At 43.0% G+C, this 26,479-nt stretch overlaps 1 protein-coding gene across 1 annotated transcript in view; it reads left to right on the top strand.

Annotated features, from left to right (window-relative positions):
• Nucleotides 1-26,479, top strand: part of NBN (nibrin) — a 298,561-nt gene that overhangs the window by 42,554 nt on the left and 229,528 nt on the right. The window contains exon 5 of the mRNA XM_029591629.1: nt 11,012-11,115. Coding sequence (XP_029447489.1) covers nt 11,012-11,115 — 104 coding nt within the window. The remainder of the gene's footprint in view (nt 1-11,011; nt 11,116-26,479) is intronic.

The raw sequence follows: 26,479 nt of genomic DNA, 5'->3' as shown, positions 1-26,479 counted from the left end.
ATTTTTTGAGGGACATTTGATCATCTAATAGTACTCCTAGATCTCGGACTTGTTGAGAAAATTGTGTGTGTGGTGGAATAGTATTTATTAAGGGAGTAGCATGTAGGGGGGTAGGAGGTGAGATAACCATGAGTTCTGTTTTTGTGGAGTTAAGGGCAAGCTGGATGGAGTTTAAGAGGTTGTTAATTGAAGTGAGTGTGGATTGCCAGATTTCTAAAGTTTTTGGAATGGAGTCAGTAATGGGAATAAGAATTTGTACATCATCAGCGTACAAAAAGTGTGGTAACTTAAGGTTTGAGAGGAGTTGGCAGAGGGGTAGTAGGTAGACATTAAATAGGGTGGATGATAGTGAGGAGCCTTGGGGGACTCCCTGCGCAATGAGGATTTCTTTGGATTTATGGTTGCCAACATTGACTCTGTAATGTCTGTCGCTGAGGTAGGAACTAAACCATTTGTGGGCATGTTCCGTTATACCAATATCAGAGAGGCGCTCAAGGAGGATCTGATGGTTTACAGTATCAAAAGCAGCAGAAATATCCAATAAAATTAGGAGATGGGATAGTCCTTTATCTAAGCTTTTGATAAGGTAATCAGAAAGAGAGAGAAGAAGGGTTTCTGTACTATGTAATTTACGAAAACCGTATTGCGACGGAGAAAGGATTTCTTGTTCATCCAAGTAGTTACTAAGTTGGCAGTTAATAGTTTTTTCTAAAATTTTTGCAATGAATGGGAGATTAGAGATAGGACGGTAATTGGTCAGATCCGCTGGGTCAAGCTTAGGTTTTTTTAGAGTGGGCTTAAGGATGGCTTGCTTTAATGGGAAGGGTACTATGCCAGAATCAATTGAGGCGTTGATGATCTTTGAGATGGAGGGGGCTATTATGTCAGGTATGGTGAGTAAAAGCTTCGTCGGGATGGTGTCAGAGGGGTGGGATGAAGGTCTGGCTTTTTTGAGTATGGATTCTATTTCCATAGTAGAGGTGTGTTCAAACTTTGTAAGTTTGGTAGAGAGTTTGCTAGGTTGTACAGTGCAACCATTTTGGGGAGTGTGGGAGGTGCTCGCAAAGCGTGTCATGATTTTGTTGACTTTATCTTGGAAGTATTGAGCCAATTGTTCGCATTTGTTTTTTGCCTCTTCATCAGGAATGAGATTCGGGGTGAGGTTGGTGAGTGAGGTGACGTAATCAAATAGGGCTTTGGGGTTGAATTGGTACTGGTGTATTTTAGAGGCATAGAAATTCTTTTTGGCAAGATTGATTTCATTATTGTAGTTGTATAGGGAGGTCTTGTATCGTGCCAGGAGAGTAGGGGAGGGGTCTTTGCGCCAGTTTTTTTCAATTTTTCTGAGGGCTTGTTTCCGTTCTTTTAGTATGGTATTGTACCATGGTTTTTTTGCATTTCTTTGAGAGGATAATTGTTTAGTAATAAAGGGGCAGATTTTGTCAGCAACTGATTGTGTATGCTCAATCCATGATGCAAGGGCCGTATCAGCATTGCTAAAGTTAAGGTTGTTAAGGGCATATGACAGTGCAGACGTGAGTTCATCTTTGTTGCATGATTTGCGGATTTTTAAAGTTGTGGATACAACAGGCATGGGTGGGGGCCTATTTAGTGTGTTGGTGGTTCTTATAATGTAGTGGTCAGACCAGGGAATAGGTGAGCATGTAAGGGATTCTGTGGTAATATGCTGGTTGGTAAATATGAGGTCGAGCGAGTGACCAGCTTTGTGGGTAGGAGAGTTTATAGTTTGCTTGAATCCTAGGGATTTCATGGCTTCAAGGAAGGAGGAGCAGCTTGGTGTGAGCGGGATATTGTCTACATGCAGATTAAAATCACCTAGGATAATGGCTGGGGAATCACTCGAGATATTTTTTGCAATGTATTCAATTAGTGCAGAAGGGTTGTTGTTGAGTATACCAGGAGGGGCATAGATGAGGCATATTTGAATACTAGGTGCTTTAAATAAACCAATTTCAAGTTTAGGAGGGGGGGATGTAGCTTGTAGGGTGAGTTTCAGTTGTTTCTTAGTGGCTAGTAAAATGCCTCCACCCTTCTTTCTCGGTCTAGGGATAGAGATGATATCATAGATATTGTTCGGAAGCTGGTTAAGGAGCACATTATCAGTGTCTCTTAACCAGGTTTCAGTTATTGCCAGTATGTCAGGTGTTTCATCTAATAAGAGGTCATTAAGGATTGAAAATTTTTTGTTTAGTGATTGGGCGTTGAAAAGAATAAGAGCCAGTGCAGTGATTCCGATAACTTGGGTAAGTGGTGGAGAGACCATAGTAGTAGGAATGGATTTAAGGTATGAACGGTGGCGTGAAGCATATTGAGAAAGGGGTCTGTATCTATTATAGCTGAGTTTTGGGATGTTCAGCATGTTTGAAATGAGGTAAGAGGGGGAGGGTTACAAAGCGTTTACGTGTTGGTGAGTGGTTGTAGAAAATCGTTGTCCTGGGATGTGAAATGTTGAGATAATGTGAAATATTTCCTAGCATGTAGCCAGATGGTCTCAGGGCCAATGGGTTATGTGCTCCCCTGCTAGCAGATGGAGACGGAGGCAGGTTTCAAAACTGATGTCACCCTAGATATATCCCTGCAGTAGTGACCTCAACTATTCAGTCTCTCTCCATCTCCTAGCAGATGTGGATTATGCCTTCCCTATTGGGAACACAATACTCTTTATAAGAGGAAATGTTACCTTTAAATTGGAGAAAGATTGAGCCCCACTCTCCTGCGGTTATACCTAATGGTCCCTCTCCCAGTTGAGAATTCCTGAGGCGATTTCCAAGATCCCTCCGAGGTGTGCCTTGGTCTGGTAGTCTGTTCCCAGCGAGACTTTGCTGCTTGAAGAGGCTGAAAGACTGTGAGTGCAGGGCATAGGCCATCACAGCACGGCAGTGATGGCCTATGCCCTCTTCCCCCACAGCCGGAGGCCTTCTCTGTACTCAGCTGGTAAGCGCTGAGCCCCAAGGTAAGTAAAAGAAGAACTATGATTCAGAGACGTGGAAGGTCTCCAGTAAGTCTTTCCTTTGGTCTCTTGCTCAGCGCGCTGTACCGACGACGTTCCCTTGGGCTAGACCCCGCTTCAAGCTAGGTGAGGCACCCCACATGGCAGGCCGCAACGGCGCCATCTTGCATGCGGTTTTGTGCAGTGCCATTTTCCCCCATAGACCACCGGTACACGCGGTGTGGGCCAGCCCTTTTGCGCGCATAGGTACGCACTCACTTATGCACGTAACCATGTGCATATCTACGCATGTAAATATTCGCATACATTCACACACAAACGGATGCTTATGCTTACGCCCATCGGGGCGGATTTGTGCGTGCTCGAGTTCAAGCGCTAGCCAGCTGAACGCACAAGCTGCACTGAACTATGGCTCCAGCAGCAAAGAAGCACAAGCGACTCTCGCTTTGTGCTGCCTCCCATATTAGGGCTGCACAGTCTTTGAATCTTTCCTGTGTCAGCACTGTGAGTAAGCCCAGGGAGGGCTGGACTCTCAGAACTTCACCAAGCCCGGCCCCTCCCAGTCTGAGGATGGGTCAGCCATGACCTTATCCGGTAGTACCCAGATTTGAACAATCCCAGGACTGTTTCCTCCTTGGGAGAGGGTAGTTCAGCGGCACTACACCAATTCCTCCTGGCCTAGGCTTGGATCCAGTGACTTTCTTCTTGGTGTAATTCTTTCAGGGCCTTCAAGCTTTTGTTCAGGCACAGTCACCTGCAGTCCCTGCCTGGACTGATCCCCAACTGGGAAGGCCTTGTCCTCCCAGCCCTATTAGCATGCCTGGGGACATGCCTTGCCTCACCAAGGGTATAGCTGACAGGGGCCCAGACACCCCGGATGATGGGGATGCAGGCTTATTGGAGGACGGGGAAACCCCTCCAGGCTTGGAACCATACTGGATCATGTTACAGTTTTTCCACAGAGATGAATTGCCGACACTGGTTTCCCAGACCCTGAAGACTCTGGGAGTTCCGGCACGGACACTATGTTGGAGCCAAAGAAGAACCCCATCCTGATGTCTCTACGGAAAGCCTGTTGCTATTTCCCGATGCTGGAAGCAGTCCAGGATTTAATTGACCTGGAATGGGACGCCCTGGAAGCCAGCTTTAAAGGAAGCTGGGCATTGGAGGCCCTGTACCCTCTGGACCCAGAGGCCAAGGAATGCCTGCGTTTCTTGAAAATGGAAGACCTAGTCTGCGCTGTTTCGAAGCAAACAACTATCCCAGTAGAAGGAAGAGCGGCCTTGAAGCACATGCACGATAGATGGCTGGAATCCATCCTTAAGGCAAGCCTTTGACGTGACAGCAATGACGCTGCATATCGCTTCCTGTTGTACCCTGGTAGCTCGCTCATGTCTGCTTCGAGAGAGAGAGAGGCAGATAGCTCAGGGGCGCATTCCAGAGAGGCGATGGAGCCTGCTGCAGCATTCCTAGCGGATGCAAGCTCTGACCTAGTGCGTACCTCTGCCAGATGGGGGTAGCCTCAATGGTAACGGCCAGAAGGCAGCTGTGGCTGCGAAATCGATCAGCGGATGTGATCTCTAAGGCAAACCTCACATAGATGCCCTTTAAGGGATCCCTCCTATTAGGGAGCGAATTGGAAAAGTTGGCCAGCAAATGGGGTGAATCTCCAGTGCCGTGGCTACTGGAAAATAAGAAAAAGAGGTCGCAGCACCCCTTGCCTATGAGGAGTCAAACCAGGGGCTCCCAGCATTTTCAACCCTATAGAAACTCGCAATTTCAGACAGCTCAACCTTCGGGAAGATCTCAGTCCTTTTGGAGATATTAACCAAAAAGAGGAACTGGTTCGGGCTCAGGTTCGACCCGAACTCCCCAATGAAGTTTGGCCGACCCATCCATGGGACGAGGAGATAGGGGGCCGACTATCCCTCTTCTACCAGCGGTAGTCAAGATGATGTCGGGGTAATAGGTACTGGACATCATATGGGAAGGATACGCTCTGGAATTTCACAGCATCCCTTGGGACATGTTCATGATGTCTCCTTGCCACTCCCAGCACAAGACACTGGCAGTGGAATCTACGTTGATAAGGCTTCTCAGTTTGAGGGCTATAACTTCAATACTTACACCCCAGGAAAATATGGGGCATTATTCCATCTATTTCATCATACCCAAGAAGGAGGGTTCTTTTTGCCCCTTTCTGGACCTCAAAAGTGTCAGTTTTCATCTGTGGATAATTCACTTCTGCATGGAAACTCTTCGCTCAGTCATGATGGCCATACAACTAGGAGAGTTCTTAACCTCCCTGGGCCTCTCGGAGGCCCACCTTCATATTCCAATCCACCAAGACCACCAGCATGTCCTACACTTTGTAGTACTGGGCCGCAATTACCAGTTCTGGGCATTTCCCTTTGGCCTGGCAACCGTTCCCAGAACACTCTCCAAAATTATGGTGGTGGCGGCGGCTTTAAAGAAAGAAGGGATCCTGGTGCCACCCTCACCTAGGTGACTGGCTGATTCTGGCGAAGTCATTGGAAGAGAGCCTCCAGGGAACCAGCAGGTTCACGTCCCTGCTTCAGGAACTTGGCTGGCTTGTGAATATGGACAAGAGCAGCCTCAAGCTCTCCCAGTCCTTAGAGTACCTGGGAATCCAGTTCGACACCAAGCAGGACAGAGTCTTCCTTCCCCTTGAGGTTAAGGAAGCCCATGGGCCAAGTGTGCCGGTTGATGAACACAGTGTGCCCCTGGGTATGGAGCTATAGCCATGTCTTCAGACTGATGGCATCAACCCTAGAGGTAGTGCCGTGGGTGAGGGCACACGTGGCCACTTCTACGCTCCCTGCTGCTATGTTGGAACCCATGGTTGCAAGACTACTCGACTTGCCTCCACCTACCGATGGACGTGTGTTCTCAGTTCCAGTGGTGGCTACAGGAAGTTCACCTAAGCAAAGATGTAAGCCTATCCCCACCAAACTGGCTAGTCCTCACGATGAACGCGAGCCTCCGAAGGTAGGGAGCTCACTGTCAGGAATTGACAACCCAGGGGCAATGGACCAAGGAAGAGGCACGCTGGAACATAAACCACCTGGAAGCCCGAGCTGGCAGATTAGCATGCCTACAATTCAGCAATAGACTCCAGGGCCAGGTGGTCCACGTGATGCTGGACAATGCAACAATTGTAGCCTACATCAACCGCCAGGGAGGAACCAAAAGCCACTAAGTGTCTCTGGAAATAGACCCTCTTATGGAATAGGTAGAGTTAAATCTACAAGGGATCTCGGACTTCCACATCACAGGAAAAGACAACGTCAGAGCAGACTTTCTCAGCAGGGAGAGTCTGGATCTAGGAGAATGGGCGTTGTCGACCAGAGCCTTCCAGCTCCTGGTAGATCGCTGGGGCTGCCCATTCATTGCCCTTCTGGCCACATCCCACAGTGTGAAGGTTCTCCGATTCTTCAGTTGCAGAAGAGATCAGCATTACCAAGGATCGACGCCCTGGTCCAGACCTGGCCAGAGGAGGACTTACTTGTACGCCTTCCCTCCATGGCCTCTGCTGGCAAGATCATTCTCAAGATCGAGCGCCACAGAGGATTAGTCCTTCTGGTGGCCCCAGATTGGCCCAGATGCCCGTGGTATGCAGACATGTGGAGGCTTCTGGTGGAGAACCTATACCTCTCTCCACACAAGGACCTTCTCCAACACGGTCCAGTCCTTCACGAGGACCCAACTCTGTTTCATCTTACGGTCTGGCCCTTGAAAGGGCTTGCCTGACAAAGCATGGATTTTCGGCGGCAGTAATTGTCACCTTGCTACGCGCGCGGATGTTCTCAACATCCTTGGCGTCTGTGCGAATCTGGAGAATATTTGAGGCCTGGTGCAAAGAACACAGGCTCTCTCCTCAGTCGATCAAGATCCCATGATTCTGGAATTCTTACAGGACGTCCTGAACAAATGACTGTCCCTGAACTCCTTGAAGGTCCAGGTGGCGGCGAGGTGAACTGAGCCTGCTTCTTGACACAACTGGATTTGGCACGTTTCCTAAAAGGATTTAAACACCTCTGACCACCTATAGAGTGGCCGGTTCCTCTATGGGACCTTAATCTAGTATTGGACTTCTTAGCAGGGCCTTCCTTTTGGCTGCTGCACGCTCTGTCTCTATGCCTGTTAACGCTGAAGACTGTATTCTTGGTGGCAATATACTTGGCTTATAACATCTCTGAATTACAGGCACTGTCATGTCGGGAGCCGTTTCTCCGGTTCACTCCAGGAACGTTGCAGCTTCACACTGTCCCTTCCTTCTTGCCAAAGGTAGTCTCGGCATTTCACCTGAACCAGTCCATTTCCTTACCATCCCTAGATAGATGCAAGGACTTAGAAGACTAATGCCTCCTATGCCACTTAAACGTCAGTAGGCTGTTAGTTCGGTATCTAGAATGTACAGAACTGGTGCGTAAGATGGATTGTTTGTACATAGTAGAAGGAAAGAAGGCGAAGCAGCTTCGCGAGCCACCATAGCTCGCTGGATCAAGGATGTGATCAAGGCAACGAAGCCTTTACCCCATCAGGTTAAAGCTCATTCCACTAAGGCCCAGGCAGTATCCTGGGCAGAAGCTAAGCTCATGTCTCCTGTCAACATCTGCTGAGCAGCAACGTGGTCTTCCTTGCACACCTTCTCCATGTTCTATTGCCTGGACATCCAAACCCAAGAAGACACAGCCTTTGTGAGGGCAGTGCTAACCGGACCACGGCAGCCTCCCACCCCGTTCGGGCAGGGACCTGTTCTTCACGAAGATCTGACTCAATTTTTTCTTACGGTATGGTCCTTGAGAGGGCTCGCATCCTTGAACCATGGATATTCTACTACGTTGATTGCCACGAGTGAGAACATTTTCTACTTCCTTAGCTTACTTGTGGGTTTCAGCGTTTAAGGCTTGGTGAGAAGATTGAGGGGTTGTTCCTCATTTGGTCAAGATCCTGCTCATTTTGGAATTTTTGCAGGATGATTGAGTAAAGGTTGGCCCTTTATTTCTTGAAGGTTCAGGTAGCAGTTCTTGCCTGTTTCCAAGGTCAGGTGTATGGTGGGCATTTTCCACTCATCCAGATGCAGCCCATTTCTTGAGAGGAGTGAAACATCTTTGTCCTCCCTTGCAGTTTCCAGTGCCCTTGTGGAATCTTAATCTGGTTCTGGATTTTCTTGCATACCCCACCTTTCGACTGATGAGTAACCTCTCATTGTGGTTACTGACTTTGAAAATGTTTTTTCTTGGCAATTTGTTCGGCGCGTAGAGTATCCGACCTGCAGGCTTTGTCTTGCCGAAAACCATTCCTTCAAGTCACTCCGGGGGGGCGTTAAAGCTGCAATACTGTTCCTTCATTTTTGCTAAAAGTGGTTTCAGAGTTTCACCTGAATCAGTCGATTTCCCTGCCATCTCTGGACAGGGCAAGAGATGCGGAGGAATATTGCCTGTTACGGCCCTTGAATGTCAAAAGGCATATATTGTGTTGTTTAGAGGTTTCTGAACCTTTCAGAAAGAAGGACTGTCTGTTTATTTTCCATGCTGAGATTAAACATTGTGAGCCGGCATCGCAGGCTACAATAGTCCACTGGATTAAGAAAGTGGTCATGGCCACATATGTGGCGGCTGAATAGCCATTGGCTACTCAGGTTAGGGCTCCTTCCACTAGGGCTCAACAGTGTCATGGGCAGAGGTTAGATTGTTGTCTTCCATCAACATTTGCCAAGCTGCAACGTGGTCCTCCTTACACACCTTTTCCAGGTATTATCATCTGGATGTGCAAGCCAGGGAGGACGCAGCCTTTGCATGTGCAGTTTTGACTGAACCATGGGCAGCCTTCCGCCCTATTCAGGAGTAGCTTGGGTACATCCCACTGGTTCTGGATTCATCGGTCTAGATGCTAAGAAATGAGAAATTACTACTTACCTGATAATTCCTTTTCTTTAGGACAGACAGATGAATCCAGCTTCCCGCCCTTGGCTGCCGATTGATTTGGCTATGGTCCTCCTTGATGGCTAAGAGTTTCCGGGGATTACTGGTAGTGTTAATCCAGTCCCTGGACTAGTGTTAATACATGCTTGTCTGAGCTCAGTGTTTCTTGTTGTTTGAGTTCAGAATTGGTTGTCTGTTTTTAATCCAGTTTTTTGCTAGTCTGTCCACAGTTGATTTTGAAGAGAATACTGGCAGGCTGATGTCACTGTAGAAGTATATATACTGTGACATCAGTTTGCTTTGTTTCCATCTACTGGTAGAGGTAGAATCCAATGGTTCTGGATTCATCTGTCTGTCCTAAAGAAAAGAAAATTATCAGGTAAGTAGTAATTTCTCATTATCGGCAAGCAATATATATTTTAAAGAAAACCAAGCTGCAATTCCCACTGACTTACTAGGCCATAAGATCTTTATTCTTCCAGATTTAAACAAAACCACTGCCACTCATCACAAGCAATTTCTGGAGCTACACCCTCAGTTGAAAAATATTAATGCTTGGTATAGCCTTTTTAATCCTGCCCACATGTGGGTAACTGTGCATAATGAAACAGAAGTTTGATGCTCTGGCTCAGCTTAAAGTATAATTGCGAGGCCTTAAGGGAACCATTATGGAACTTAACTGATCTTTCTTTTTTTTCTTTTTTTTTTTACAGAAACAATTTTTTGGTGCTTTCTTTCCGTTGGGAATGATCTGTTTTGTAAAGGAATGACTATTTGGCCAGAGCAGATATGTTCTTTTTCATTTCCTTATGCAATACTACAGTTCTCATTTCCCTATAGACTTTATTCTCCGAGGCCAAACAGGATGGTAGTCCTTACACATTTGTGAAATAATCAGATAGAGCCCTGATGAGGAAAACTTATGTCAAAGTTTCTAGAATTTTTCACTAGACACCCAGCATGCCCTATAATCCACGCGTCCACAGAAGGTCCCTCTTCAGTCTCTTCTTTTCCATGGAGCTGTAAGCCTTACAGTGTGATTGAGTTCACTTTGACTGTTTAAACCTTGTGGAAAACCTTTTTGCTCTTTGCGTTTTCACGTTTATTTCCTTTGATTCTGTCATCGGGTCCCTCTCGGTGCCTTCCCGTAGCATGTCTAATCAGGGTTTTCGGCATTTCGGGTAAGTTTCCTTTCGTGGTCGATTTCCCTCCATGGTGGTGATGCCTCATTGTCTGCTGGCCATCAATGCCTTTGCTTTCAACTTTGCGGCCCTTTTGTTTCGCCCTGCTATGGTCACTGTCCAGGTTTTGACGATGCCCAAGGACCATTTCTATCGCTGATACTCATGAGGTTTGTGTCCTCTGCCTGGGGGCATTGCATGACATCTAGGGTTGCCACTTATGCACCCAGATGACCCCAAAAGGATGTTGTCTTCAACTTGACAAGATGGATCAGCTCTTTGGGTCGAGGAAGTTCGAGCCATCAGCATCAGTGGCATTGGCATTGAGGGACCATGGAGCCGCACTGATGGACACCACTCCATTGACATTGGCGGGACTGTAGATGCTGCTGGCAGATAAGGGCACCAGAGACAGACCATTGTCAATCTCCTCCAGGCTGAGAATGCAGAGTTTATCTTTGACCTTGGTATTGGGAAAGACTGGATCGAACAAGAGAAGCCTAAGAAGCATTGGTACCGGTCCCCATTGATGCATGGGGATGCATTGGCTTTTGTCACGATGCCCCCAAAGCAACTCTGCAGCAAGGAGAGCCCATCCTTGCCCACACTTCTATAGTCTCCTCCTTTCTCTCTCAGATTTCACTTCCTTTATATTACCCCTCTCCCCCCATCTGATGGGCCTTCATCTTCCACCTGCTATTTCTATATCCTCTTCTTCCCTACAGACCTCTGCTCTTGCACTCATATCCCTTACCCCTACTTGAAGCCACTCGCTCCTCCACATACCCATCTTCATAGACTTAAAATGTGCCATGTTTTGGTAAGCACTTTCACTGCTTTTGTTGCATAATTACTAGCATTTCCTGAAATTGGTTCTGTAATTGAGATTTTGTTTTCTTTTTTTTTTCCAGACTATATGTGCTTTGATTTGCTGTCGACCAATTATAGAACCAGATTATTTTACAGAATATAGCAGAGCCATTCAGTCTAAACAACAGTTACCTATTCCTGAAAGGTAAGTTAATCCCTTACAGAGCAAATTGGGCATGTCAGAATCTGTGAACTGTATCTTTATAAGATCCTGTTCAAGGATAAGATGAGTTTGAGTCAGAATTGCTTCAAATGCGGTTCTCTTTGATGGAGGAAGGGCACTTCTTTGAAAGGGGTAACATTAAAGTCTGAATTTCCTCTCCTGCGTGCTGCATGAAGATGATCTGATACCTTTGCATTTGTTTTATTTCCAGAGATTGGTAGGAAGATTTCTATGTCAGTATTTAGAGACAGAATGCATACTCTCTCTTGATAAGTGGAAAGAAAAGCATTTTCTTGTTAACAGAAGTCCAGAAATTTTGAGACATATCTATTGTAAAAAATAGCCTGGAAATCATATAATTATGCATGAAAATAATTTTACCTGCAACAAAGTATGGTATTTATTTACAATTTTTGCTTCCCGCTAAATCTAAAATCCATAGCAGCTTACATAGGAACATTCATAAAATAAAGGACATAAAACTGGAATAAAACAAAAGCATAAGACTCAAATACAAAAAGAAATATTAAAACAGAGCAAATAACTGTGAAAAAGAGCATAAAACGCTCTGCCTACTAAAAAGAATACTGCTAAATCATTGCTGTAGCTGTTATCTTCAGGGGAAAAAATGACTTAAAATACTGCTAAAATTCCATAAATCATATTAAATGCTTTAGAAAACAAAAAAAGCCTTCAGCTGCTTCTAAAGTTTTTATACAACCTTCTTTCCTAAGTGATTCCAGCAATTTATTCCATAAAGCAGGAGACATTTAAAGGAACCATGATTATAATAAACAGTTAATCACACAACTGAAAATGTGACTTTGATTCATGCCTCTGGAGTACTCCATCTAGACATTTACAGGTGATCCACTTTTTGCCTTAGATTGGAATTTGGATAATGATGTTTATATCTTTTTTTTTCTGCCATCTAAAATTGTGGATGCTTGTGAAGCAGTGTCCCTGAAACCCTCCTTAAACAGTGCTAGACTAGGCATCTAGTCTGGTCCACCTTAAAAACCTTAGATAGCTAGGCATCTTTGAGGGAGGGTCCCTGGAGAGCAGGAATATGTCAGTTTTGCCAGAGGGAAACAGGGAGGACCTGGTTCCCAGAAGACAGCTCCTGTAAAATTGCTGTCCTGAATTGTGAATGCTTTTTGATTTGTATTGCTGGAGGTAAGCAGTTTACATTCTGTTAGACTGTTATCTGTTAGAAATAAAGCTGCAATCTTTAAGAAAGAAGGTTGGAGTCAGTGTACTTCATATTTCCAGCCTAAAGGACTGTTCGGCTCTGTCACATATGGTATCAGTTGAGGAATTTCTGCTCTTAGTGCCTGCACAGGCAGAAACCCATGCTGCCAAAAAGGAAAAAGACAGGCATTGGTTTGAGTGTCTGTACAGGCAGAAACCCTGCCTTAAAAAAGGAAAGAGAGAATTTTTTTTCAGTATTTGGAAACCTGTTTGCTTTAAAATGGTTGTACAGAGCAGACACTGATACAGGACATTCTTAGCTATATAGCAGCACAGAGCAGTGCTCAAACCAGGAAAAAACCCATAAAATTTTCCCAGACCAGGCTGCAGGAGTAGTTTAAAGAGGGCATGAGCAAATCAGGGGGTTTGAAGAATCCTGAAGGGGGGCCCACTGGCTGCCCAAACACGGAATAAAAATATGGCTATACTGTTGAGTCTCACTGATGAGGAGGCACAATGCCATTTTAAGTATTCCACAGCTTAGCCATACGTCTTTCAATGGGCCAGGGAGAGAAGCTGCTTCTTGTGTGGTGGGCTCAGATGGGAAGTTGCTTACTTTGAAGGCAGAATTGGACATACATAGGAACAGCCATTGAAGTGTTCCACTACCCAGGAAGATCTGCCACTCTCATTCCTCAGCACAGGAGGAGTGCCTGCTGCTGCCGGGTCCTTAACCAGGGAGAAAGATCACTGGGGGGAAAAGAAGTGGTGAGGAAGGGACGAGAAATGGGTAAAGAGGCCAGAGAGGATAAGAAAGGGAGAATAAATGCAAAAAAAGTTTTTAAAACAAAAACATGAGAAAATAAAGATGAGCGAACTGGGACTGGAATTGGTGAAACAGTAATAAAGCAAATATAAAGTTGAGCAAGGTAGGATGGAATTTTTCCCAGCTCTTAAAAAATGTTGGCTGGCACCTAAGTACCATTGTGCTATGTGGCCTGTGTGTCTGGGTGTAATGTGGAGCATAGATCTTTCTATTTGGTGGGCTTTTGTCTGTGTGTGTGATGTGGTCTGTCTGGCTGTTCTCCCTCTGTGTCTGGGTAGGGTGTATCTGCCTTATTAGTCTGGTTATGTTGTGACTGCCTTTCTCTATGTCTGTGGTATGTCTTCTGTCTGGGGGTGGTGTGTATGTTTTCTGTCTCATTGTGGTATTTCTGTATCTATGTACCTGTCTGGATGCTGGGTTTTTGTCTCTCTGTGGGTGTCTGTGTCTAGGTTTGGGGTATCTTTATCTCTGTTTCTGTCTGGGTGTGGGGTAACTATGTCTGTGTTTGTCTGGGTGTCTGTTTCGCTCTCTTTTGGCTTGAGGTTTTCTGTCTATGAAATCTCTCTCTCTCTCTCTCTATATATATATATCTATATATATATATATATATATATATATATATATATAGATATATATATATAGTTATAGATTATAGATATAAATATATATATAGTATTCCATCTTGAGGGGCCCTAACCAATTGCACAAATGGAAGGGGGACTGCAGCTGAAAAAATTTGCTCACCTCTGGTCTGAAGTTTAAAGTACAACAGGCTAAGGTGGATAGTTCCACCTGTGTAAAGAGGGATTTAAAATCGGAGCTGGACAAGCAGGATTTTGTTTTTCTTTTTCCTTCTGGGTGTAAAGAAAGAAAAAGCATGAAGAGGGCAGGGTCCTGTAGAATCAAACCTATGTTGTCTCTGCTAGAGCACAGCTGAGCCTAAAATGCAAGTGTGGCAGCAAGCCCTTCTGGAAGCCCAGAGGCAAATGCTAGAGGACCTTGTAAGGAGTCAGGTGTCTTGGGCTTGTATCTTGAAGGAGTTTGAAGCAGGATTTGTTCTCCTATATTTGCCAGCCTACCAGGCTAGAGGGAAGCTCAATGCACTTGGAAACAGAGGAAATGCAGTAGTCCTATGAGACACTTGACCAATGGTATACCATCCAGAAGGATAAAACTTAGAGATAAAAGGGGAAGATCATGATAGCACATGTACAGGTCACTACAGGACAGAGGCTGGATGTGTAATGAAAGTGGCCAAGATCAGATGTGCTGGTTCCAGGAGAGGCCTGAGTAAAAAACTACAGAAAGACCTGAGAGAGCCAAAAGGGCCAGTAACCGCACTGCTGGAGCCAACCGCAGAAATAAAAACAAAACTGCAAAAATAGACATGGCTGATTGCAGGAAAAGAGTATGGTGAATGAATCTACAGAGAGTGTGGTTCCGGTTCAAGGAAACCCACAGTGGGCGGCGGCGGGGCAGACCAACCCTGAAGAGGCACAACACCTAAGCGGAAGCAGACACAACCAAAGTTGGATTTGGCCTAACAGAGCCAGTAGATTAAAATCCAGAACAAATATTTGGTTCCCTCTTCCCTGTTAGACTAGCCCTGGTAACCAGGAAAAGGAATTGCTTCAGGATGACAACAAAGACTTTGCAGAGAGGCTTGAAGAGGATATGATAATGACTGAGAAAGAGATGGAGAAAATGTTAGTAATAAAGCAGATTAAAAAGAGAAAACGTTTTGTGGTAATGTGGAGCCACAGTATGTTAAAGTGTATAATAAAGAAGGATTAGAGCAAACATACTCTGAAAGTCCTGAGTTAGAACAGAGTTTTTCAAAGGAAGCAGCAACATACTAAAGAATACAAGGGAGCAAAGGAGACCTCACAGAAAGGATTCCAGAAAGAATGTGCCTTGAGGAGGAGGATTGGAACTCAGATCATCCATGAAAAATAGTATTGGTTAGATGGGCTGTTATGTTTAATAACAGACAAAGATGGGAGCTTAAGTAACCTGATATATGTTAAGCTATGGGAAGGCACAGTGGCCAGTTTTTGCAATTGTGGTATATTTATGGCTAACCCTAGCAAGCATACTGATTAGTGATCCTGTCATCCTTACCCCCGGGTTTAATTGGCAAAGTATCCATGGAATGTTATAGAAAACCTGTAATATTGAAAGGACCTGTAGCACAGGAGGACTTGCTTCCTGTGTCTACAATCCATCAATGTGGGGGAAGGGTCAGCCCAAGTTCAGGCTGGGATGGCATACTGGAAAGAGAAGTAACATCCCTGGAAGATATTCAGGGGGAGTAAAGATCCTTGACTTGACAATCCGAGCTGAGGGTGGCAGGAGTATGTGAAGGAGTGTCCCTGAAAACCCTCTTTAAACAGTGCTAGACCATAAAAAACCTTAGACAGCCAGGAAGCTGGGAGAACAGGGAGGCCTGGGTTCCCATTGAGAAGGCAGCTCCTGTAAAATTGCTTTCCTTAATTATGAATACTGTTTGATTTCTACTGCTGGAGGTAAGCAGTTTACATTCTGTTAGACTATTTTTTGTTAGAAATAAAGCTGCAGTCTTTAAGAAAGAAGGCTGGAATTGGTGTGCTTCATGTCTTCAGCCTAAAGGCTGCTTCTTCTTTTGCTGGACCTCGCTCGGGATAAGAGACCCCCACCGAAGCCGCCCCGCTGACGATCGAACTGCACCGCCGCCCGGACCACGTGGCCCGACTGAGACCGCGCCCCCGCAAACATCCCTGGCCAACCCGAGGCCAGGCGCAGCGCTGACGTTATCCGCCGGTGACGACCCGAAGGCCCTTTAAATCAGGGCGCTCACCGCTGGCACCTTCCTTCTGCTTCTTCTGCTGCTGGACCTCGCTCGGGGTAAGAAACCCACACCGAAGCCGCCCCGCCGACGATCGAGCCACACCGCCGCCCGGACCACATGGCCCGACTGAGACCGCGCCCCTGCAAGCATCCCTGGCCACCCCGAGGCCAGGTGCAGCGGTGACGTCACCCGCCGGAGACGACCCGAAGGCCCTTTAAATCGGCGCACTCACTGATGGTGCTGTGCGCCGGGCATCACGCACTGGAGTGCAACCAAAGGGGCCTGCCCCTTAATGCGCCCCTTAGTGTGCCCCTTTGTGTAGCTTCCTTTGTGTGCTTCCTCTTCATCTCCTAAACTCTCCACCGGACCTTCCGTCCTTGAAACAGACCCTTCCCACCTTTCCCAACCTATTCCACAGCTAAGATACAACCCTTACCCCCTCTCTCACTCTCTCTCCCCCTTGCTCCGGTTCCCAGTCACCAGACCACCGCATTAAATACCATCCCCCCCATGGTTATTATACTTGTCCCGTCCTGACTTCCTCCCCTACCCCCCAACTTTCAGCAATGCTATCCAGCCCTATTCCCACCATTAAATACCACCATCACTTCCATAAAAAACCCCAATTTAACACACCTTCCTCCTCTGCAAAAAATCTGGTTCCAATCATGATTTCTCCTCTCACCCAATTTCTTGGCCTCACCGTTCTCTCCCTCATCCTGTTCAACTCCCAATCTCTAGTCAAAAATACACCCATCCTTAACGATCTCCTCTTAGACTCCCAGCCATGGACCAAAGTTCTCATAAACCAACTCCCCCACTCATCTTTACGGACACCATCTCCCTACTCAGACACAAAAAAAGAGGTGGAGGTCTGTTATTAGCTGCCAAAGAACTAAGGACTAATCCCTCAATCCATTAACGTCAATTCCCCGCAGTTGAAATAGGTCTCTTCAATCTGCTCAATTACAAATCTGCCTGGTATACTCCCCTCCCAGTCTGCTAGACAATAACCCCTCCCCTATCATTGAATTTATAGGTAACTTAAACTCCGACTTACCAACCATCATTCTTGGAGACTTTAATCTCCATGTTGACAAGGTCCCACTATCCCCCAACTGAGAAGCCTTTCTGTTATCCATGCTTGCCCTAGGTTTCAAACAAATTATTTCTAACCCCACACATAAAGAAGGTCACTCCCTCGACCTAATATTTATAAACTCCCTTATCTCCACTACCGACACAACCTCCTGCACCCCGGTACCATGGTCAGGCCACTCCCTTATAAAGGCCCACCTAGTCATCAAAAAACTAAGCATCCCTCCGCCACAAAAAAACACTATACATTTCAGAAAGACCTGTGCCAAAGATCTAATCTCCCACCTCACCAATGACATCAATAACCTTGACCTCTCCAACGCCAAATCAGCCCTGTCCTCATGGAACTCTATAACCAACAATATCGCCAATAATATTTGCCCATTAATGACCAAGGAATTAAACCCCGCCCTTAAGTCCAAAAAAACCTTGGCACACCTCGGATCTAAAAAAGCTTTAAACAGGATCTAAGAATTAAAGAAAAGAAATGGCGTAATGATCCCTCGACCACCAGGCAGGCTTCCTATAAATCTGCCCTTCACACTTACAGCTCCACGATCCTCAAACAAAAAGAGACTTTTACGCACAAAAAATCCATAACTTTCAATATAACGCCAAGGCCCTTTTCTCGTATGTTTCAGACCTCATAAAACACCTTCCCCCACATTCTCAGAAAACGAAGCAAAAAGCAAATGCAATGAACTTGCTGTCTTTTTTTCAAGACAAAAATCACCAAGCTTCTGCTACGGTTCACCCCTTTCCCCACACCCCCTATCCCCAACCCCTGCATCTCGGAAGCCTCCTTTAACTCCTTCGAGCATATTCCTCCCCTAAATCGAAATCCTGTTAAGGAAAATGAAACCCTCCACACACCTTCTGACCCTATTCCCACAAAATTACTTACTGACGGTTACCGATTTTAATAGCTAAACCCCTAGCCGAAATCATTAATTGCTCCCTCTCCCTCAGACATGTCCCTAAAGCACTGAAACAAGCGATCCTCAAACCCCTATTAAAGAAACCCAACCTTAACCCTGGAGACCTCACTTTCGCCCAATCTCAAACCACCTATTTATAGCTAAACTCTTGGAAAGGGCAGTCAACATCCAACTGACTGAGTTCTTAGAAAAACAAAAGGTTCTTACCCCTACCAATTTGGCTTCCGCAAACTCTGCAGCACAGAAACACTCCTAATTTCCCTCTCGGACACCATCATCAAGGGATTAGATAAAGGCCAATCATTCATCCTCGTACTACTTGACATCTCATCAGCGTTTGACACTATCAACCACATCATACTCTTGTCACCTCTCAGAAATAGGTATTTCAGGAACTGTCCACCTATGGTTTCAGTCCTTCCACAACGATAGACATTACAAAGTAAGAATTGTTAATAAGGAATCCCCCCCAGAAACTTAACTAGAGGAGTTCCGCAAGGTTCCTCTCTCTCCCCGACTCTCTTCAACATATATCTCCTCCCCCTTTGCCAACTCCTATCTAACCTAGGCCTTACCCATTTCATCTATGTGGACGATGTCCAAATTCTCATTCCTATAAATGAATCTCTCTAAATCACTCAAGATCTCGGACAACTGCCTTAACTCCATTATCCTGCTTCTCAATAACCTCAACCTCGCCCTCAACCTCAACCCAGCAAAAACAGAACTACTCATTATCTCCCCAGATTTAAACCACTTCTTCCCCCCTGACACGAAAGTTTCAACCACCCACCAAGTAAAAGACCTAGGTGTTATTCTAGACAACCAGCTGAACCTGAAAAAATTCATTAACACCACGATAAAAGACGGGTTCTTTAAACTCCCAAGTTCTAAAGAAATTAAAACCCCTCCTCCACCTCTGCGACTTCCGTACAGTCCTCCAAGCCACCCTATTCTCAAAAATCAACTACTGCAACTCCCTTCTCCTAGGCCTCCCTATGTCTACCATCAAACCCCTCCAATTGCTCCAAAACACCATGGCCAGAATCCTCACCAACACCCGCAAGAAAGAACATATTACCCCCATCCACTTTAGAATAATCCATAAGAGCCTCACTATCATCCACAAGTCACTCCACAACCATCACACTCACTGGCTAAATGACTCTTTAAAATACCACACATCCAACAGACCAGTCAGAGCAGCTTACAAAGGATCCCTCCACACACCATCTCCCAAACTGTTCCACCTCGCCACTACCAAAGAACGGGCCTTTTTATTAGCAGGACCCTAAGTATGGAACTCCATGCCTCCAGACCTACGCCTGGAACACTGCACCCAAACCTTCAAAAAAAGAAAACTAAAAACCTGGCTGTTTAAACAAGTCTTCACATAGCCAATTCATTCCCTACGATGCTCCCTACCGCTATCCGCCTGTATTCTTCTACCTATGATTTCAAGTACCTGATTCCCTTTCTCCTTCCTAAACTTACATAAATTATTGTATATATCCACTGTATATTGCCTTAATATAGAATTCATTGTATATAAGCTTTAGTTTAGAAACCACTGGATCTCCAGTGGTCACACCGCTAATTTTTTCATAACTATTGTATATATCCATTACATACTGCCCTAATATAGAATCCATTGTATATAAGGCATAGTTCAGAAACCATTGGATTCCAGTGGTCATACCTCCGACTTCCCAGTTATTCAAATTATGTTCTATCTAGTTAACCATTTTATTTCCCCTCCAAGTTACCCCTCCCCCCTGTTCAGTGTAACTTTGGCCCTTGTGGCGTTTTTGTTACCAAGTTCTTTGTAAACCGATGTGATATTTTATATGAATGTCAGTATAGAAAAATTCTTAAATAAATAAATACTGCTTGGCTATGTCACAATATTAGTCTGGTCTTTCTTTTACTCAGTTCAGTTCCATTAGAATAGAACTGGAAAGTTTCAGGAAAAAAGCTGGAAAAAGTCCAGTTCTGAACTGAATTTAGCCACTTTTAAAGAGAGTATTTCCACAGCAACTGGGTAAATTGAAACATTCTTTAAGGTTGTAGGGCATATTCTATCTGTTATTTCACATGTCCCTATTTTTTTTTCGTACTTTATGATCTATAATCCCTTTTTCTTAATTTTATTGAATTGTTCTTTGTTTCACTGTAAGCTCTTGTAGCTGATTTTTCGTTTAATTGTGAACCAATGAGATGTTCCCAACGTTCATCGGTATATAAAACTTCTAAAATAAATAAATATGTCTGATTGTAAGGAAATATTAATGATTTTAGTCAAATTATTGCTAAGATCATTGTATAAAACTTTAAGTAAATTGGTTGGAATACAATTTAGGGAACAAGAGGTAGAATTTAAAAATGCAGTGGTCTGGGCCACCTCTTCTTTTGTAACTAATGAAAATGTGTTCTAGATTGAGATACTTAGCAATCTCAAAAGAGGGTCCACTATCAATAGGAAGAAAGCTTTTGCAAACTTTTGAGAAAATTAAGAGGCAAAGGTATCCATATGTGGAATGAAAATGGTTCACTATGGTGTCTGAATTCAGTTAGCTGCTTAAAAACTGAAAATAAAGACACTTGAAATTTTGTTAATTTTGTTTCTCTAATATACTAATGTTTTGTAGGAAGACAGTTGAATCCTATGCACCTGCAGATGACAAAGGGATTGGCCTTTTCTCTACTTCCTCTCAAGACGTCATAACTTAGACTTTTCAAGGGATAGGGAGACAGTATACCAGGGAGCATTTTTCTTACGGCAATAGGTAAAATGTTTCAAAGGAGCAACAGTATTAGCTATCTTTTCTAAAGTTGAATTCCATGTATTAATAACATTATCAGCATTAGATAAATTGATATTATCAAGCAAAGGAATTAACATTTCTTGCAGAATGTCAACATCAGTGTGGCCTCGTTTGAGACAGGAGTTTGGGGTATTTGTATTAACGCCTTCAATTTTAACAAATAAAGTGAATGAGCATAGAAAGTGGTTTAACAATGTTATCTGGTCAATAGTAAGCCCAGATGTGTGATGGGAAAAATATAATTGGTTCAGAAAAGTAAGATCCAGAATATGTCCAAACTTGTGAGTAGGAAAAAGGACTTGTTGATCCCACCCAAGGCAGACATTAAGTCAAGAAAAATTGTAATGGTCGGAAAGGAACTATATCAAACTGAAGATTAAAATCTTCTAGTACTAATGTAAAATGCAGAATTTGGTTAAGATTAGAAAAATAACTTAAAGGAGAAAAATTGTGTATCACCAGACCTGGGGGGACAGTACACTAAACAAATATTAAAATATCAAGATGCTGTAACCAAAACTTCATAGGGTGACTCGAGATCAATATCTATACGAGAGAATAACAATTTCATCTTAAAGACAATTATTAGGATGTCATATCGCAACTCTGTGGGTTGAGATATGACTATGTAATGTGGAGGGCAAAGCTGGTTCAATAGAGCCATGTCAGTGTCTAATAACTACATTTCAGCTACACATAATCAAAATATTTGATTCAAAGCATGTTAGAAATAATAGAGATCTTGCTTTTAATAAATAAACAAATATTGAAATATTTCTTTGTAGCAGAAGTGGGCTTCATGATTGGTACAGAAAATAAACATCTAAGGGAATATCTTGGTTTGGAATTTATAGGCTTAGATAAAGTACCGTACCTGTCGTATCTAAGTACAAGAATCATACAAGGATTTTTTTTTTTTTAAATTTTTATATACCGACATTCTACATCCGATGTAAATCATACCGGTTTACATTAACAGAAAAGCAGGAAATAAATTTCCATGGTCTAATACAATGAACATTTCTAATTAAATTGTTAACAAGTGAAAGAAAAGGTAAAGACTTGGAATAAAGGTTAAATAACAGAAAAACATAAAAGATTTTTTTTTTTTTTACAAGAAGCACAAAGGGTTGCACGAAGGGCGTGCACAAAGGGGAGAGCCCCTTTGTCGCGCCTGGTGTTGAGGCTGCCGAGTCCCTCAATGACGTCGGGGGTGGGGGGCGTGGTCTCCCGATCTCTCTCTCAATCTTACATTCATTTCCTCTCAACTCCCGATGTTTGTTCGCTTCTCTTTTTTTTTTTTTTATATTTGTGTTTACTGCAAAGTGAGTCCTGAGACTATAAGTGAATGAAAAAAGTCATGATAAACATGAGATAGGATAAACTATAACCAACAATGGATAAAATGCAGGGAGTAGAGTTGCTAGATTCACGAAACTCGCACAAATGATCTACTTTGGGAAGATTGACTGTCAGTTCTGGAGGAGGAGTCCAAGCGTTGGGTAAAAGACAAACAGCCCAATTAGCGGTAGGCTGAGATGTAATGAAGCTGGCTTAGGCTGAGATGGAATCGGGCTCTGGGAGTCCCATCGCATTCTCCAGAGAAATGACATGTTATGATGATGATACAGGGTCGGGAATATAGTGGAATTCCAAGAAGATCCCCTGATATTAGGAGGAGACTTTAGCTTAACAATAGAACCAAGAATGGGTAACACTAAAGGGATGGATATCGCATCAAGAAGACATAGGATAAGGCTAAAGAGACTTATTTCATCATTGGGGGGTAGTAGATGTGTGGCAGATTAGTAATCTGTGAATAGAGGTTATACATTTTATTCACATATACCTGGTACATACTCCAGGACTGATATGATTTTCATTGATAAAGGAATGTCATGAGGTCACTGGAGCAGAGATTGCCTGGTCTGACAATTTGGCTGTATAGCTGGGTTTAAAGGGATACAAGAAAACAGAGGCAAACTCTCTACGATAAACAAAGTAATAGCAGTAAAGAAGCAGGAGTATAGGATATACAAAGTAATTAGTAATGAGCTAAAAATAAATGCAATTGCTAAAATTGGAAATAATTTATTATAGATAGTACATATGACATAAAAATAAACTAAAAACCGATTCAATAACATTAAGAGTAAAGAATAATCAAGGAACACAACATTTCAATATTTTGGCATAAGTTGCCTGTATCAGAGGTAAAAAAACCCCAATAATACTAAAAGACATAAAATGTAAACATCCAGAATTAAAAAAAACAATATATGAGAAAATCTACAAATGAAAACTTGTATATTAATATGTGTGTTGACCATCTTATTAATGAAACGTAATTAAAAGTTGTAAAACATAGAAACCAGAAAACAACCCAGAGGATGGACAGCACTGTATATATTGGACCTACCTAAATAAGCGCTTAAAATCATGCCAAAGTTATGCAGTATCATTCACTGACCAATTAGCTTATAGTTCCCTAAAGAGGTTAGCAAGAATAAAAACACTGTAAAAATCAACTCTCAAAGAGTCATAAGAACATAAGAAAAGCCATACTAGGTCAGACCAAGGGTCCATCAAGCCCAGTGTCTTGTTTCCAGCAGTGGCCAATCCAAGTCACATGTACCTGGCAAGTACCCAAACATTAGATAGATCACAAGCTACTATTGTTTATTAATTACTGTAATAGTTTTTGGATTTAACCTCTAGGAACTTATCCAAACCTTTTTCAAACCTAGTACCACTAATTGCTAAAACCACATCCCCTGGCAATGAATTCCAGAGTTTAACTATGCGCTGAGTGAAAAAGAATTTTCTTCTATTTGTTTTAAATGATCTACTGCTAACTTCATGGAGTGCCCCCTCGTCCTTCTATTATCTGAGAGAGTAAATAACCAATTTACATTAACTTGTTCAAGTCCTTTCATGATTTTGTAGACTTCTGTCATATCCCACCTCATTTGTCTGTTTTCCAAATTGAACTGGAGTATATAAAATACATAAGAATAAAACAATAATACAAAGAAAATAAAAGGTATAAAAACTGATATAAAAATGAGAAAAATAAATTAACATCCCCCTGCAATGGTGTAGAGCTCAGTTGACTAGTTACCAAGGTCATTGACCCTGGCCATGCACGTTTGCAGAGCAATTTGGGTCCCTTGATCATTCTTGATGCTTTTTTGTAATGTTTTTTTTATGTTGTACTAGTTTTTGTTTGTCATTTGTATTATTTATAATAAATTCTTTTTATTTAATTTTAGTGATATTTCTAGCTCAATTACTTTGTATATCCTATGTTTCTGCTCCTTTACTAGATATAGATATGGATTTAAAGGGATTATAAAAATACTCATTGATGAAATATTGGTAACAATATTGTTTATTGAAGGACATAAAATATGTGAAAAACAATGCAATTATTAAATATCTGAAGGAAAATGGTGCGTTGAGTCTGCATCTCTTATCAGATTGCTTGAAGTTGGTCCTTAGAGGTAAATTTAAAGTTTGAGAATAGATTGAGATCGTTTTGGCCCCAAGACCTCTAATCATTTGCTTTACCAGATAAAGCTGGTGTCCGGCGACGGCTGGGTATGGGTCCAACGCTCCAGCGCTTGATGGCTTGGTCTGCAACAAAGAAAAAAGAGAGAGAAATTACACTATATTCTTATTGACTCTTTAGAAAGCTAGAGAACAGGCATAAAAAGGCTCCCATAATAACCTCAGAAAAAGCTTGAGGCTGAAAGGTTTAAACTAAAATAATTAAATACAGAGGGTATCAATATTCATTTACAACTAACTAATCATAGATTAGGAAATGAAGCACGTAGGATGCTTAGGGTGACCCAAGATCTAATATCAGAAATAAAAGATGTTAATGGGGTTATGCTTATGAAAGGAAAGAGGATAGCTGATAGGTTTGTTCAGTTTTTTAAGCAGCTCTTTGCTAGGGACACAGGCATTAAATGAAAGGATATTGATACCTACCTGGAATTTCTTGACATTCCAGTTATATTTATGCAAGATTAGCTTAGATTGAATCAACTAGTCTGACAGATAGAAATAAAAGGAGCAATTAATCACTTAGGATGGACAAATTCCTGAGTTTAGATGGATTTAATTAAACTAGATTAAAAAAAAAAATTTGGGGAATTTGCTAACTAAACCATTATTGGGAATGTTTACATACTTTTGGTTGAGGGCGACCTACCTCCTTTAATGAAAAGAGCAGGAATTACAGTTCTACCTAAAAAGGATAAGGACATGACTTTATGTGGTTCATAAATACTGATATCGCTCCTTAATGCTGATAGTGAAAAAAAGCAAGTTTGCTTACCGTAAACGGTGTTATTCGTAGATAGCAGGGAGTTTAGGTGGCATCGTCCACGACGTCATGGAGGCGGAGCTTTCTCTCTAAGCTCGAAGAGCTTTGAAGTGCGCATGAGCACGACTTCCCGCGCTCCTCGAGCCTGCCTCAGTTGGTTTCCAAGCTAATGCTGACGTAAATGTAGTAAGAAAAGTGGCTGTCCAGGGAGGTGGGAGGGAATGCATGGCTGAATTCCCTGCTATCTACGGAAAACACAGTTTACGGTAAACAAACTTGCTTTTTTCCGTCGATTAGCAGGGCATTTAGCCATGCATAGTGGGAGTCCCAAGCTTATAGATTGCAGAAATGAAATTACCAAACATGTCGTAATGGATAAACAAAACAAAACAAAGAGCAATTCTTGCGAACCTATCCAAAAATTGTTTGTCAATACAAAAGGTATCGCCAATTAATTTATATCTTGTCATCTACCATTTGCCAAAGTAATGTGTTCAACAATTCATATTCGTAGTGCCATAAACACATCAAAAAATTATTGAGAAACAGGACTGCATCAGCAAGCCAAAGTCAACGTGCTCAGGAAAACCTCACTGAGCCGTCCGGTCTTTTCAATCATCTGCAGCCTGTGTGTACGGAAACACATACCATCTGGTATTCAATAACAAATCAATTTATATACGTATTGATTCTTTCTTGTTTCTATTTTTCATTATTATTTTCCAGTTTTGACACGTTACTCCCCATGCTTAAGCTGTATCCAAGTTTTTCTCTCCCCCTGTTCTATGTAAGACAACTTTGTCACTGTTTTTATGGTTGCAATGTAAACCGGAGTGATAATTAACTCTGTTATTTGAACTTCGGTATAGAAAAGTTATAAATAAATAAATAAATATTTTTCTTTTTTTCTTTTGAAATTTTTAGTTTTTACAAGATATCCTTCTTTTTACCGGTCAAGGCATATATGGCCCAATTTCAATTACAGTGATTTCAAACCATAACCCGAATCGCTATTTGTCTGAGCGACTCGTAGGATCAATGTCCTGCTTGGTACAGATATCCTTCTTTTTACCGGTCAGGGCATGTGTAGCCCGATGATCAATTTCAATGATTTCAAACAATAACTCGACAGCGGCCGTGTTTCGCAGCCAGCGGCTGCTTCTTCAGGAGTCTCCTGAAGAAGCAGCCGCTGGCTGCGAAACACGGCCAGGTAGGTATCAATATCCTTTCATTGAAATTGATTATCGGGCTACACATGCCCTGACCGGTAAAAAGAAGGATATCTGTACCAAGCAGGACATTGATCCT

Source organism: Rhinatrema bivittatum, chromosome 2 (genome assembly GCF_901001135.1).
Source record: "Rhinatrema bivittatum chromosome 2, aRhiBiv1.1, whole genome shotgun sequence".
In the NCBI taxonomy this organism is placed as follows: Eukaryota; Metazoa; Chordata; class Amphibia; order Gymnophiona; family Rhinatrematidae; genus Rhinatrema; species Rhinatrema bivittatum.
Note: the sequence above shows the minus strand (reverse complement) of the source record. Positions and strands in the feature narration are given on the sequence as shown.